Source organism: Porites lutea, chromosome 7 (assembly GCF_958299795.1).
Source record: "Porites lutea chromosome 7, jaPorLute2.1, whole genome shotgun sequence".
NCBI lineage: Eukaryota > Metazoa > Cnidaria > Anthozoa > Scleractinia > Poritidae > Porites > Porites lutea.
In genome coordinates, this window is record NC_133207.1 from 21,986,378 (window position 1) to 22,000,392 (window position 14,015).

The 14,015-nt window shown below is 36.3% G+C and overlaps 2 protein-coding genes and 1 long non-coding RNA gene across 3 annotated transcripts; 2 read left to right on the top strand and 1 right to left on the bottom strand.

The window, feature by feature from the left end:
- Positions 1-209: 209 nt before the first annotated feature.
- On the top strand, positions 210-3,125 carry LOC140942803 (protein cornichon homolog 1-like). The gene is made up of 5 exons (XM_073391810.1): positions 210-344; positions 421-489; positions 1,036-1,148; positions 1,755-1,898; positions 2,677-3,125. The coding sequence occupies exons 1-5, from the start codon at positions 270-272 to the stop codon at positions 2,699-2,701; spliced, it is 426 nt and encodes a 141-aa protein (XP_073247911.1). The 5' UTR covers positions 210-269; the 3' UTR covers positions 2,702-3,125.
- On the top strand, positions 2,122-2,380 carry LOC140942804 (uncharacterized). The gene is made up of 2 exons (XR_012166570.1): positions 2,122-2,154; positions 2,234-2,380. It is a non-coding gene; the product is annotated as an uncharacterized lncRNA (long non-coding RNA).
- Positions 3,126-3,600: 475 nt separating the features above from the next.
- LOC140942806 (glia maturation factor beta-like) lies at positions 3,601-13,324 on the bottom strand. The gene is made up of 7 exons (XM_073391811.1): positions 13,234-13,324; positions 11,138-11,234; positions 10,164-10,213; positions 8,727-8,776; positions 6,763-6,845; positions 6,076-6,149; positions 3,601-5,211 (listed from the first exon to the last, which is right to left on the bottom strand). The coding sequence occupies exons 1-7, from the start codon at positions 13,234-13,236 to the stop codon at positions 5,140-5,142; spliced, it is 429 nt and encodes a 142-aa protein (XP_073247912.1). The 5' UTR covers positions 13,237-13,324; the 3' UTR covers positions 3,601-5,139.
- Positions 13,325-14,015: the final 691 nt, after the last annotated feature.

Consider the following 14,015-nt stretch of genomic DNA (forward strand, 5'->3'; position numbering starts at 1 on the left):
CCTCATAGAATAACGCCTGGAACAGGCTAAGGAGAAATCCCGTGAATCATTAAAACTGAATGAAGGTGGATAAAGATAGATCAGGAGGTGAACGAAGGTGATCAAAGGGTAAATCGCCTAAATCGCAGCGGATCGGGAAAATAACCACACCGAAAGCCAGAACAAACCAATTTATCTTCTTGAATTTATTACAGTACATGGAGGTTTACATGGAGAGCTAACACCAGCTTAGTGACCGGGCCGCAGTGACATCTTGTCAACCAGCGAACATGTCCTTCGAAGTTTTTGCTTTTATTTTAGGGATAATTATCAGCATTGCTTTGATATTTTTCGCAATATGGAACGTAAGTACAAGGATGTGCCCAAAACTTGGTGTTTTCTTGCTTCCAACTCAATGCTTGGTCTCTCCTTTCCCTGTAGATAATAGCTTTTGACGACCTCAGGACTGATTACAAGAACCCCGTAGACCTTTGTAACAGTTTAAATCCGGTGAGTTTATGAACTTATAGCTATTTTTATCTCCATCGATCTTTGATTGGTTAGTAACAAACTGTGTACATCAGGTTTATGCATGAAACGTCTATCATAGAGAGTCATACTTCACTAAAGCATGTAGACGTGTTCTGTTAGTTAATTGGGCCGGGCCGTAAACTTACATGTAAGCTTATCTAAGTTGATATTTCTCGCAATATCATTACAAAGCTAAAAGTTTTTTTGAAACAGCGTTATTATTATATTTAAGATTCGTTTTTTTATGGTACATGTATGTATTGAGGGTCATTGGCACTAAACAAACTCGATGTTAGACATTTTTTGCTACAACGAACCTGTAAAAGCTTAAGTTTACTATATAGCAAATAGTGCATTTATTTATTATATATAAGTTAAAACACCTGCGATGTGTTTTATATTTGAAAAATTATGTAAATTAGGACAAAATCAATCATAATAAGGCTTTTTTCAAGCACAATGTAGCAGTTTATAACTATTAAGTTGAACCAACAGTTTATTGTTTATAACAATCTTGTTTGACAGCTTGTTTTACCAGAATATGGAATCCACTTGTTCATTAGTTTACTTCTCTTGGCTGGGGGACAGTGGACTGCATTTCTTTTTAATCTTCCTTTAATAATCTACAATGTTCACAGGTAAATATAGCAAAAGAAAATTATTAAACATAACAGTTAACAAAAATATTTGAATCTTGATTAACCAAAAAAATTAATGTACATGTTTTTACAGTTCTTTTTTGCCTTAGTAGACAATAATCAACTTAAGATGAGACGAGCTGGGCCAGTTACCTTTTATACCAGAAGAGCCTCTCTATGGGTCCCTTCGGATGTTGATCGCATCGTCCGTCTTCCATCAAATCATCAGTTTTTCAGGCAAAATCATCACATCAAGAATTATTTTGTGTGGCAGTGCTATTAGCAAGCTCAGCACAACTACAATGATGAAGGAAACAAGAAAATAAAGAAAGCAACAGGTTTAATAAACAGAACAAAAACTCTGCACATGCAGCACACTTTTTGGCAGATTTCTTTGCATTTATTACATGGAAAACATTGTCAAACTTGATTGGCAATGCGATCATCTCTTCAACCCTTAAGATTGTCACTGTATTAATAGGGCCAGGAATAGTCGAGACTTCAGTTTTGTCAAAAACACCCATGCAGAGGCTCAGAAGATCTCATTACCTAAAAAAAAAAGATTTTTAAAAAATAGTCACCTGATTGTTTATTTCCTTATTTCAGGTATGTTAACAGACCAGTAATGAGTGTTCCAGGTCTTTATGATGCCACAGAGGTTATGAACGCAAGTGAAATGTCTCGCTGCCAGAAGGAAGGATGGATTAAATTAGCATTCTTTCTCCTTAGCTTTTTTTATTACCTCTACAGGTAAGTGTGAATTTCTAATCATTTCAGCCCTAACTACCAAGGTCCTTGCTCCACACACCCCTTTAATTTGTTCGTTAGCTAATTATCTTCATTCAGGCCCTTGTTCTAATAGCCAGGGGTCCAAAATGTCTAGTCCTCTAAAATCCAGGGTACACTGCTGCATTCATGTGTAAGAAGGATAATAATAAATTTGCTTGCTGTGTGGCACTCAGGGTTGTCAGAAAGTTTTGAAGTAATATATCAAACATGAGACGCAGTGTTTCATCACCAGATGAAACACCGAGAAGAGAGTTGAAAATACGACGCGTAGCGGAGTATTTTTGACAAACTTCGAGCTGTTTCATCTGGTGATGAAACACTGTGTCGAATGTTTGATATTTCTTCTCAAACAAAATCATTTTTGAAGGAGAAATTAAGGATGCAAAAATGAGCAGTTTTTCATCCGATATCCAAACACTCATTAAACATTAATTTCCTTTGAATTTTCTTTATGAATTATTAATGAGTTTGAGAAGTAGACAGCCGAGTCGTCAAAGTTTGTGGCCAGTCCAGGGATATTTTATTTTAAAAACGCCACCCGTAAAGAAATGCCAGTAGCCATCCGATACTAACCATGGTACTTTTGACAACCCTGGACACTCTACTGATGATAATGGAACAACTCCATGCAAAAACACCCCCCGCCCCCTATTTCCTTTTTGGAGGAAATGTTTTTGCTTGGACCCCTTCAATTTGTATGGTGCATGTGCTTATATTTTTTTGCCCCATTTTGTTATAGGATGATGTATGCCATGTTAGTCTGATAGTGTCTCTGGAAGCTACTTCAGTTGTACTGCTACAATGGCAGAAAGAACAAAAAAAAGCATTTTGCAAGATTTTCATTATTGTTATCTAACTGGACTGTAATGTATGGTACAGCAGGATTTAAGGTTTAATTGTAGTTCATCCGTGAATCTTCTTAGAGAGGACGAAACGTGTGAAGTTGTCTACTTTTTGATGGCTGATGAATAATTTATGAAATCAATGTTCTACCTAAATGCATTTTGGCAGCTCCTGAAAGGCTTCTGTACATGTCGGATGTTTGAGTTTGTGCTTTTGTATGGACAGAGATCAGATGGCAAATAAAGCCATAATTTAAATAGTACTTGGCACTGATGAAGCCAAACACAAAACCATGTGTATTTCCAAGGAAAGTGGCATTAAAAAAAGGAGTAGTTAACATCTACATGTATATAATTGCCACCTTTATTTAATATGTACTTTTGAGCTATACTGTGCCATTAATCATTGTGCTGAACACATCATAATAATATTAAAGCTCTACAGGGGAAAAGAAAACTTAAAGTCAAAAAATTAAAATTTGATTTCCAGTAATATTTGGAATAGAACTACCTGTACCAACTGCACAGCCTTGCCCCTTACCCAGAGACTAGAGACTGGCTGTAAAAAGTCCAAGTACATCATTTTGCACTACAGTCAGTCAGCAGGAACTGGAAGTCACTGTACACATTGACCATTTTCCTTGCTTTCCAAAATTGGGCCTTTTTAAAAAATACTTACGTGAACAAAACTCTCTACTGGCCAAAAATTTGAAGGGGGGGGTGGGGGGGTAGATAAAGAGCCAAAAGTTTCCTGACGATTTTATGCCAATGAGGCTATATACCGAGTATATTATGTATTATTCTTCAAGTAAACAGTGAAATTAAAATGAAAAGACTTTATTTCCACAGTAAGTATATTTTATTCATTACATTAGTGAATCATATTAAGAAAATGGTAAGTTCTTAGAAGCAAACTGCAATATATTCATTATACCCAAGTAAAGAAATGATTTTAACTTGCTGCATTTGAGGGCACATTTTATTTTAGACTACAGTGTATGCTTGGATTAGAAATCCCAATTTATTCGCAAAGTATAACTCGAAGAAAATGCCTTTGTAATTTCTCAACACAGTATAATTAATATGCTACCTTTACTAACAAACATCAAGTTTCATTGTAAGAAATAATTATTAAGAGTGATCAGCAGAGTATTTTCTCTCCTAAAAATAATAACACCACTTAATTAAACACAGATAAAGGACGGGAGGGAAAAAACAAGGAAAATGAGGGTGCAAAGTGAAAAAAAAAAGTTCTTCATTGTTAAACAAAATTATTCAGTTCTTATCAGAACCACAACATGTATAATAGTGTGGCAAATATACATGCTGATGATAGTGTTTAAAGATTGGCAGTAGGGAGTTTAAGATGTCACTAATTTATGGTGACCGCAAGGTGGATTGCACCACATATGAAACTAAACTCTGGTTAAGCCCCTTTGCAAAACAGTGCCAAAATCCTTGTTCTAGGTACCCACCTGTGTACCAGGATTTGAGTACATTCCACGATTGGCCAGTCAAAAAAGACCTTATCGATTTGCCAATCAGGGAGAAAGAAAATCAAAATGCACTTCCGATAATTGACTCCTTTAGGGCCCAGAACAAGGATCTCAACGTTTCTTTGCAAACTTCACTAGCCAAGGTTGAAGTACATCTGCAAATGCAGTCTACTGCAAAGAGCATGTTAGAAACAACACTAGGTTTAACCCTTTTAGTCTCCAGAGTGACCAACATTAATTTTTGCCCAGCAATATCAATACATCATCAAGAGAAAAGGTTTAAAGGTAGACTGCGAGCAGCCCCTCTTCAGTCAGTCGAGTCTAAGTTCGGAAGGACTGGAGAGAGCAAAATGGCCAAGCTTCCCCTCAGCTTCTTGTTTTTTTCTTTCGCTCGCTTCACTTGATTTCCTTGCTCGCATGACCATCCTGAGGGACTGCTCGCAGTCTTGTTTAAAAGAGAACTGATAAAACTTATTGCCAAAAAGCAAACGCTAGATCTCTTATCGAATTCTCTCCACATTCTTTAAAGAAAAGTATTGAGATCAGTGTGGAGAATTTGTACATGGATATTAGGGCTTATGGGTTGACGCAGGTTGATCTGCATCATTTCCAGTAAACTTTCATCCCTTCCCCACTCTTCTTTGAGTGCCTCCCTTGTGGGCTGTACGAACTTACATGTACAGAATATTAACAATATCTGGTAATAACTACCAAATCAATATGTAATATAATTCAATTATATCTCAAAACATACACTTATTGTGATTTAAAGCAAGTCAACTGTTTGAGGAGCATTTCTTTCGTAATGGAGGAAAACCTTTGGCAACTAACACCATTATTGCATACGTAAAAAAAACTTTAAGGCTAGCGGAAAAACTTCAGCTTTTGAATCAACCATTCTTCGGACATTTCCTCTTTAGACCTCAACTCAAAAACCTATGATATAAAAATTATTAAATTAGCAATAATTATTGCTTGGTACTGCTGTTTCCCCAAGAAGCAGGAAGGGGGTGGTGGTCACCTTTTTCAGTGTCCCAAACTTTGCAAAAAAATAAGCACAACAAAGATCAAAGATGACAAGAAATCACTTCAACTAGATAGCTTCAAATAGCATCTTTCAGCAAAATCTCCTGGAGCATGAAATAAAAGGGCCATCCCGTAAATATTAAGACAGAATCCACCTTGAAATTGAGTAATTTTAATTGACAAAAACCTGTACAAGGTGTACCAGAATATTTTAAGCCAATAATTGTTGCCTTCTTTTTTACACTTTTCAAGGGCTATAGATGTAATTTAACAGTTATCTGTAATAACACCAAAGACAAGTTCTTATAGGAGCCTGAGAAAATAAATTTCAAATTTCAAAGGAATTGATAAAACACTGGTAAATTGTCATGCATGAGATTTCATATTTTGTGAAATTTGAAGCTTTTGAAGGTTGTTTTCTTGTACTCCCATAAGAACTTTTCCTTGGAGTTTAATTTCACACAACTTATTACATTTATAGCCCTCAAAAAGTGTAATAAAGAATACAATATTCTTGCACAAGGTTTTTGTCCACTGACAACCAAAATACTCAATTTCCTAGGATGGATTCCGTCTCAAAGGCTTTTGGGTTCCATAAAAATTGGGCAGGAGAAGAAGAGGTTAAAATGTATTTAGGGCTTTTTTCTCCAGAGGAGGGGGTGGATTTGAGTCCTTGTTTTCTAGATGTTTGATATAATGTGCCCTTTCAGATACACATACACACAGCATGAAATTTTACATTGTACAGGACAAACACAAAGCATTCATACTTACCTTTGTTGCCCCTAGCTTTCTAACAAGGTTTGTCTTTGAACCAGCATACATCATCTGCAGTTCAGGTTTAGTCCCTAAATTTGAAACATTGACTCATTTATCATAAACTGAAATTCACAAAGATAAAACCTTCCATCTATGTCTGTGGACTAGTTCACTTCAGAGGGTAGACAAGGCCACACAATAAAACTTAGAAATGTACATAATTCCCAATGTACTGTTATTAGGCACTTAAAATCAAACAAGGCTGCATATATAAATCATGGAACTATTCGCTGCAACAAGGCATGACGAAAATGCTTTTCAACAAGCCCATGGCTGAGCATATTTATACTACCTTGAGTTGACCAATGGGAAAGTGGCATAAATTGGCCCATACAAGTAATAATGTTATAAAAAAATCAGTACATGTTAGGCAATAATAAATATAATGTTGAAAAGAAGAGGGAATTTTCCAGCGAATTGAGAGTTCTGAACCTGCTGACCTCAACAAACTGTTATAAAATATTCAATCTTTCAGACAGCTTTGTATGATATTGTGAGAAATGTCAAATGAATGTAAATAATTTTAATAGTTTTTGAAAAATACACTTGTGCCAAAAAAATCCAAATTGAACTTTAAGTTGTATGATTACCTATACTAGTCTAATCAACACAGCTCAACATAGCTCAGTAACCTGTCCTTACCCTGAGGGCTGATGAAAATGAAAGCCAGTGGGTACGATACTCTGCCATCATCATGCTTAAGAACATAACTGTACAATACATAGCTGAAGAAGGTGATTAAGGAATCAAACAGACGTGTAAACAAACACTATACACTGCATGAGGTAAAATTGAAGCCATGTTTTACTCTGCATGCAGCGGAATTTAGGAACAATAGCACTAGGAAAGTGAAATGAGGCCAAACTGTCAACCCCCCCAAAAGAAGAAAGCGTTTAACAGCCTAGAACCTGACAACTTCTGCTGTCCATGAAAAAAACTTTTATGAACAAATTGCTAAGTCTCCCAGCCTGCATTTGCATGTAAAGGTTAGATCTATCTGTATCAAATAAAATGGATTAGAGTTATTTGACATTAAAGTGAAGGTTACCTTGGATTATGCCTTATGTTCATCATGATCAACCCACTCAAAAAATCAGTGTATTTTAATCCTACCCAAGTTATAGTCACCGAAAAAATTTCTAAACCTAGAAAGTCCTTTGGATCCCAAAAATGTCCAACCGAAAAAGGGCTTTGCATCTCCCTCCCTTAAAGCTGACAGTCTACACTGGGAACTAAGTATTGCTACTCACAATTCAAGCTGCCTTATTTTGGTTGCTATGGCAAATATCTAAAAAAAAATGGCAACTTAATATCACATCATCTTCACCATTTGCAAGAAATTTTTATATAATTTATTTTGTCTCTTTTGCTCAATAATTGAGCAAAAGAGACAAATTCAAATTATTTGTCTGGGTAAAGTAATTCATGTATAAGGCCTTGAGATGTCGCATGCACCACCAAATTCCACCGCGTTAAATTCAGGGAAGCCATGTTCATTATTTCAAACCCTCAATAAAATAATATTATTAACACCAGTCAAGAACACTTTCTTCCCTCTGGCAACCAAAATTTTTAATATCTGGTGACCATTTTATTAGGTTGTCAAAAGGTGACTTGGAAAAATGTTTAGCTTGGAGCACTCCTCGTAAGCACTTTAAAGCAAATTTAAAGCTATACTTTTGATACTGACACACTTTGTGTTCAATGAGACTCTATATATATGGTACTATGGTGACTTAAATTTACTGAAAGTGGTTGTAATCAATAAAATCATGGAAAAGTGAACAGCAAAACCTTGGTTTTATCGTACAATAGCCATGAAAGAATTATCAAAAAAGTATCAGGGTTCACAAAAAAAATTGTAACCATTTTTCAAGGACTTTTCAAGGGTTGCATTAGATTTTCAGGGACCACCTACTACAGTGTAGGAATATATTAAATTTTTCACAAATTATACAAAAGTGCACATTCCCAGTCTATTCTTATAAGGCTTTAGGGCTTGAACTGTTTGCTTCACCAACTTCTCTACATTTTTTAGTTCACTTGTCTTAAATTGATAGTTAATAATTTATTGTGCAGATGCATAAAACATTGAGCACTTTGTGTGAATAACCTTTAAATTCTCTGGGTTATGATTCATAATTATTCTGTCTTGGACAACCAAAAATCATCAAAAAACACTTCCCATGCCACTAAATTCAAAGTTGAAGAAAATTCAAGGACTTTTTAAGGACTTGCCCAGAAATTTAAGGACTTTTCAAGGAAAAATAGAATTTAAGGTCTTTTTGAGGACTTCCCCTAAAATTCAAGAACTTTTCAAGAATGGAAATCATGGTACAAAAAACATAAAATTTGGCAGAGAGCAGCAAAAGTAGGCCTTAAGATCAGATGTCATAGCCAGATCAAAATTTGATTGTGAAAGTTTTTTCCCCCTAACATTTTTATGCCTGGCAACCATATGCATTTTATTAGTTGAGGCAACAAGTTGATGTCAAAAACCTGTATAGTACAAAGATTAAGAATAGTAATTTAAATATTGTTGTTATGACCTCTTATCTGGCGCTTTGAAAACTACTTAAGACCAAGAATGAATAACACAAGGATACCGTGGTAGATGATCGGGTAACTCTTCTCTCAGATCGTCCACAGATATATCCTGTAATAAAACAAAAACTGACACAATAAATCAAGTACTTTTTCTCTACACCTACACATAAATCAAGTACTTTTTCTCTACACCTGTTTGATAAGCGTATGTTGATCACTATAATTAATTCTCTCGTATTCAGTAAATTAAAATTGTATTGTTCATCAGTATGGGCTAATACCACTAAGAAAAACATCGAGCTATTACAAACAGCGCAAAATTTTGCAGCCTGGATAGTTTCTGGAATGAGGAAATTTGATGTTACACTTATGCTTATAAAGCAGTTACAATGGCTACCAAATTATTAAACAACTTGTGGTTAGAGATGCTACCCTGGTATTCAAATGCTTAAATGGACTTGCACCTCCATATCTTTGTCAGAAGTTTAAAACCAGATTGGAAGTGCACAACTGCAACACTAGGAATAGGGACTGCCTACATATACCACTCTGTAGGACGGCTGCAGGTCAGCGCGCATTACCTTCAGAGGCCAAAAGCTGTGGAATAGTCTCCCAGACGAGTTTCAGTCTATCACTAATTTAGATGTATTTAAAGTAAAAATAAAACAGCATTTTTAAGGGTATTTTTGGAAAACTAAGTTTTAGATACTTGACATTGTAAATTCAGCTGAAAAGCCTTTTTGAGGAGATTAATAAAGTTATTATTATTATTATTATTATTATTATTATTATTATTATTATTATTACATAAGCAACAACAAGGTTTAAAGATTTCTCTTGACTCAACATTCTCTGAAGTCAGCTTAACGCCCTTCCCACCAAGTTTCAAGTCTTTTTTTTAATTGTGGGGTCACATCATATTCAGTTACATGTAATAATAAAATGGGGGAGTTGACAGGGTATCTGACTAGAAAAACCACCGACCAGGAAATTTTACACAAAATACAGATTCTAATTTTCACTTTCAAAAATAAGGCTACACATGCACTTGCAGAACACAAATAGGACAGATAAAACGAAAACAGAAATGGACAAACTTCATATCACAAAGAAATTTAACTTTGTCATAATAAGACTACCAACCCTTGCTTGTACATCCTTCCACTAGGAAGGATGTAGCTGCAGCAGTCAATCTTTATCAGAATAAAGACCTTCTGTTGTCAGAAAATAAAATTCTACAGAACATTAATTATCTGGGTTGTAAAGATGGAATCAAAATGATGTCACAATCATAATATTAAATTTTGGACAATTTTAGCACTGACACAGCTTAATGGGGTCTTATGTGGATCCTAAAGTGATCGAGTGTTCTGTGGACAAATCACCCAAGATCTTAACGGTGGAAAACAATAACACTGAAAATTGGGCTAGGCTTCCTTGACAATGTTGCTAATCACTGCCAATCATGAATTAAAATAAGGGAAAACTTGCTTTACCTCGTGTTCCTCATCCAAAATAACAAGCTGCTTATCCACATCAATCTTCACTAGAAAAGAATTAAGAAAAATTGCAATATCTACATGTATGACATAACAGTTTCAGTATTAAATAGACCTTATAAAAACAAAGGAGCTATCTTTTCTACCAGTTAGTCCTTTATCAGAATCAAAAACAAAAGTCACAGGAAAAACCAAAAAAATTCCAAATTTGGCAAAATGAGACAAGTCCCAGCCAGGGAATTCCCAACCAAGTTCCCTGATTGGGACTTGTCTCACTCTTCCAAATTAATTGGGATTTTTGTGGGTATTCTTTAAATACCCTAAAATATCCAAAAATTGGAAATCCGTTTTTTTTTTCCTGTGAGTACAATAATTATTTAATTATTATTCTACAGTGTATTTACTTAATTTGATGAAGGGCTGACACTTAATGCAACAACAATTAACGGCTTGTGTACACTGTTGTGTCAGTTCTTCCTACAGTTCCCCTTTGTTAAACATTTGTTGTACTATAAAACATGTGACATTCCTCTCATGAAATACTCAGCTCTGAAGCATTGGTTGCCTCTTGTGTTATATGCCAAGTGATAAAATGATTTTGTTGACAAATAAAACCAATGTGAACAAGCCCTATGGCTGAAAGGCCACAATATCAATAAATAATAAAAAGAAAAATTTATGCAAATTCATAATGATCACCTAACGAAAATGATTTGATCTTTAAACAACTTCTCTTCACTAATTCCTCAAGAAATGTATTAAGATTAGTCTGGTCTGGAGAATTTGTGTGCGGACACTAGGGCTTAAAAGCAAAAGTTGCATGCAAAATCAGTGGTAATTGCTTCATTTTCATGGCACACTGTACTTTAGACAATTCTCTGATTTGAACAACGTACATGTAGGGAGGTCTACACCTGTCCAGCCCTCCCCTGGATCTTATTGTAATTTCCTCTTGCATGCCACAGACTTACTGATAATTGCAGCTGAAGTTTTTTCTTTACAAAACCTGAGTTTCCCTGCCTTCTCTATTACTTCAGGGTCAACATCACAAATGATTAAGTCGTCACTCTGGTGAAGGAAAAAACAAAAGTCTTAAAGTCAGTGTTCACTAGAGCTTTGTTTGAAAAGGTCCAATGAAACAATGAGTAGTAAGAGATATTGTTGAGATTCTATCTGGGAATGTTTTCTTTGTGCCTGTCCACAGATTGCAATCAGAAGTCACCGTCACAACTGCAGCATTATAAGAGCAATTGACAAGATGTATGTTTGTTCCAGTGCTTTTCAATAACGTATAAATTCTGAATTTTAAAAGCTAGCTAACAAGATTACGTTTTTCCCTGCTGTCAATTATAATTAAGATTAAAAGCAAATATGAAAATTGAAAGACAGAAACACACAAATGGATTGAAATCCAGTAACCAATCACAATAAATCACAGACCATGAACTTTTGAAATTGTTGAAGCGAACTTATTTTTCCTTTGCAAAGAACCTCAGACTTTGCATGCTTTTTACTATGGTGGAAGATGTCTGCATGCAGAGTTTCGAATCTCTACAGAAATACATGCATGCCCAAAGCAAGTGACATGTCGGTTGCAAGACAGGTAAATATATAATATCCTTCAGCTATCAAAATGTTTATACTAAAGAAATCTTGGTTGGAAAAGTCAGCCAAACAGGAACTCCATGTAATCTTTTCTTCTGCAGTGGCGGATCCGGGGAGGGGCCCGGGGAGCCCTGCCCACCTCCCCCCCCCCTTATTTTTACGCCATACTGAGGCCCAAAGGGCCGAAAAATTTTTTTTGGAGACCGAACCCCCCTTTATCTCAGGGTATGGACAACCGGGCCCCCTCCTTATCTGAAGGTCCACTGTTCAGAGATCTCTTTCGTCAAGTTAGAAACCTGGACGAGGCTGGATCAGTAACTTACAAAATGATAAAAATGTTATGGATAGGATTAACGGTTTGACCTGTTTCATCCCAAACCAAATGTGCGAAAAAGATGTTGTTGGCATTGAAACATTCGACCTGGCCCTAGTTGTTCAAAAGGTGGATAGCACTATCCACCGGATAAATCTCTATTCACTGGATAGCGCAATTGGTTTCCCTAATACTTATCCACTGGATGGTGATTTATCCGGTGGATAGCACTATCCAGCTTTCGAACAACTTGGGCCAGATCGGTTTACTTCCCACTAATCACATTATTGCCTATATAACAATAGCATACCGGAGTTTATGAGGAAACGTTTTATGCCAACAGTAGCTAAAACAATGCAAGATATTTGAAATTTTTTGTTGGAAAGTCAAGCCTACCGTCAATGGCAAACTTCAGCAATCAGCCTTGTGAGATTTCAGACTCTAATCTGGAGACCAGGAGACACGGTCCATAAATCTGGAGTATCCCGGATTATCCGGGAGAATTGACAGCCCTGAATAGTACCAACTCAGCAAGCCCCCCCTTTCCCCCTCGCCCCGCAGAAAAAGCACATTAATTTCGTTTTTTTCTCATACCCCTCAAAATATTCCAAAAATAAAAGGTGGCGACACAGCCACCCACATTAGAAACAACTTTCAAACCCTTGGAATATTAACTGGAATGGCCCTAGGTATTGGGCTTCAAGGTATGTTATGATAAAGACATGTAAACTGTTTCTTGTCAAAAAAAATCCTTCCAGTCTAATTAAAAAACACTTTAGGGTTTCTGCGGAAGCAAAACATAAGGTTAATCTTTAAAACCACAACCATCCATAAAAATCGAAAGTTATCAATCTGAGAACTGATTAAAATCAATGCTTTTAATCTTATTTATTATCAATTTTCCTATAACAATCGATTCTAAGATTGACATCGAAATAATCAATAATTTTACTTCATAGTTTGGGAACGCCTGCGTTGAGCTGCTTTGAACTAGCCAAGGCATATTTCTACAAATACGCTGACGAATGCCGTTTTTACAAGGCAAATGTGGCCAATATACCTCAAACAAAGACAAAGAAAAACCCGTTCACTACAAATTAGATTTTTAAGCAGCTATTTTCCCGATAAAATAGGAATTGGCCAACTTACCATCTTGTGATTTTCATTGATCCTGGTTCCGGCCGGACTGCGGCTATGTGACCACGCAAAAAGTGTAGTTGGGTAAGACTGGGCGAAATATGCGAATGAGCGCCCATCCCCGAGTTAGCGCCCATCCTAAAGGCAGAAAAAGTTAATAAGCGCCCAGCTTAGAATAAGCACCCACCCCCACCCCCTTTCCCCTAACCCCCGCCAAAAAAAATTGAATAGGTACTAACAACATTAACAAGAGCCTTAAAATGTACCCCCCCCCCCCCCCCCCTCCAGCATATGTGCCTACATTCACGCTACATTCCTGGTAGTAGATTTAGCTGATAGGTTTCCGGGCCAAGCTTTGTACGGGTAACATTTTGTTGTTGATAAAGAACCAGTAGTTTGACAACTTCTACATAGAAGGCCAGCCCCTTGTCTTAATGTTTCGACCCCCTCACGTTTTGTTCCTTTTCAAAATTGACCCCCAAAATCAAGCCTCTTAGAAAATTGCACCCCCTCCAAAAAAACCCCGGCCAAGCCTGGGACGTAATAAACGTACGGTCCCTTACATGTAACAACCGAAAAACTTTGCTGGCTTCCCAGAGGCCAAAAATAACAACCGAAAGTTCCTATTTTCCCTCTTTCGGTACTCACATGCAAGTTTGAGATTATTCCTTAGACACTTTGAATTAACTTCTCCTATTTTCTAATCAACCAATCGAAATCCAAGATATCGATCGACCTTAAAGTACCTAGAAAACCTGCCAGACCGGTTAAATCACTTAAAAAAAGCACATAGT

Excerpts from the sequence above, each read along its gene's own strand:
- LOC140942803 (XM_073391810.1), top strand. The coding sequence starts at position 270 with ATGTCCTTCGAAGTTTTTGCTTTTATTTTAGGGATAATTATCAGCATT. Across the intron at positions 490-1,035 it reads TTTGTAACAGTTTAAATCCG|CTTGTTTTACCAGAATATGG; the intron begins GTGAGTTTATGA and ends CTTGTTTGACAG. Across the intron at positions 1,149-1,754 it reads ATAATCTACAATGTTCACAG|GTATGTTAACAGACCAGTAA; the intron begins GTAAATATAGCA and ends TCCTTATTTCAG.
- LOC140942806 (XM_073391811.1), bottom strand. Across the intron at positions 6,846-8,726 it reads TTACCCGATCATCTACCACG|CTATGTATTGTACAGTTATG; the intron begins GTATCCTTGTGT and ends CACCTTCTTCAG. Across the intron at positions 5,212-6,075 it reads GAAAGCTAGGGGCAACAAAG|GTTTTTGAGTTGAGGTCTAA; the intron begins GTAAGTATGAAT and ends TTTATATCATAG.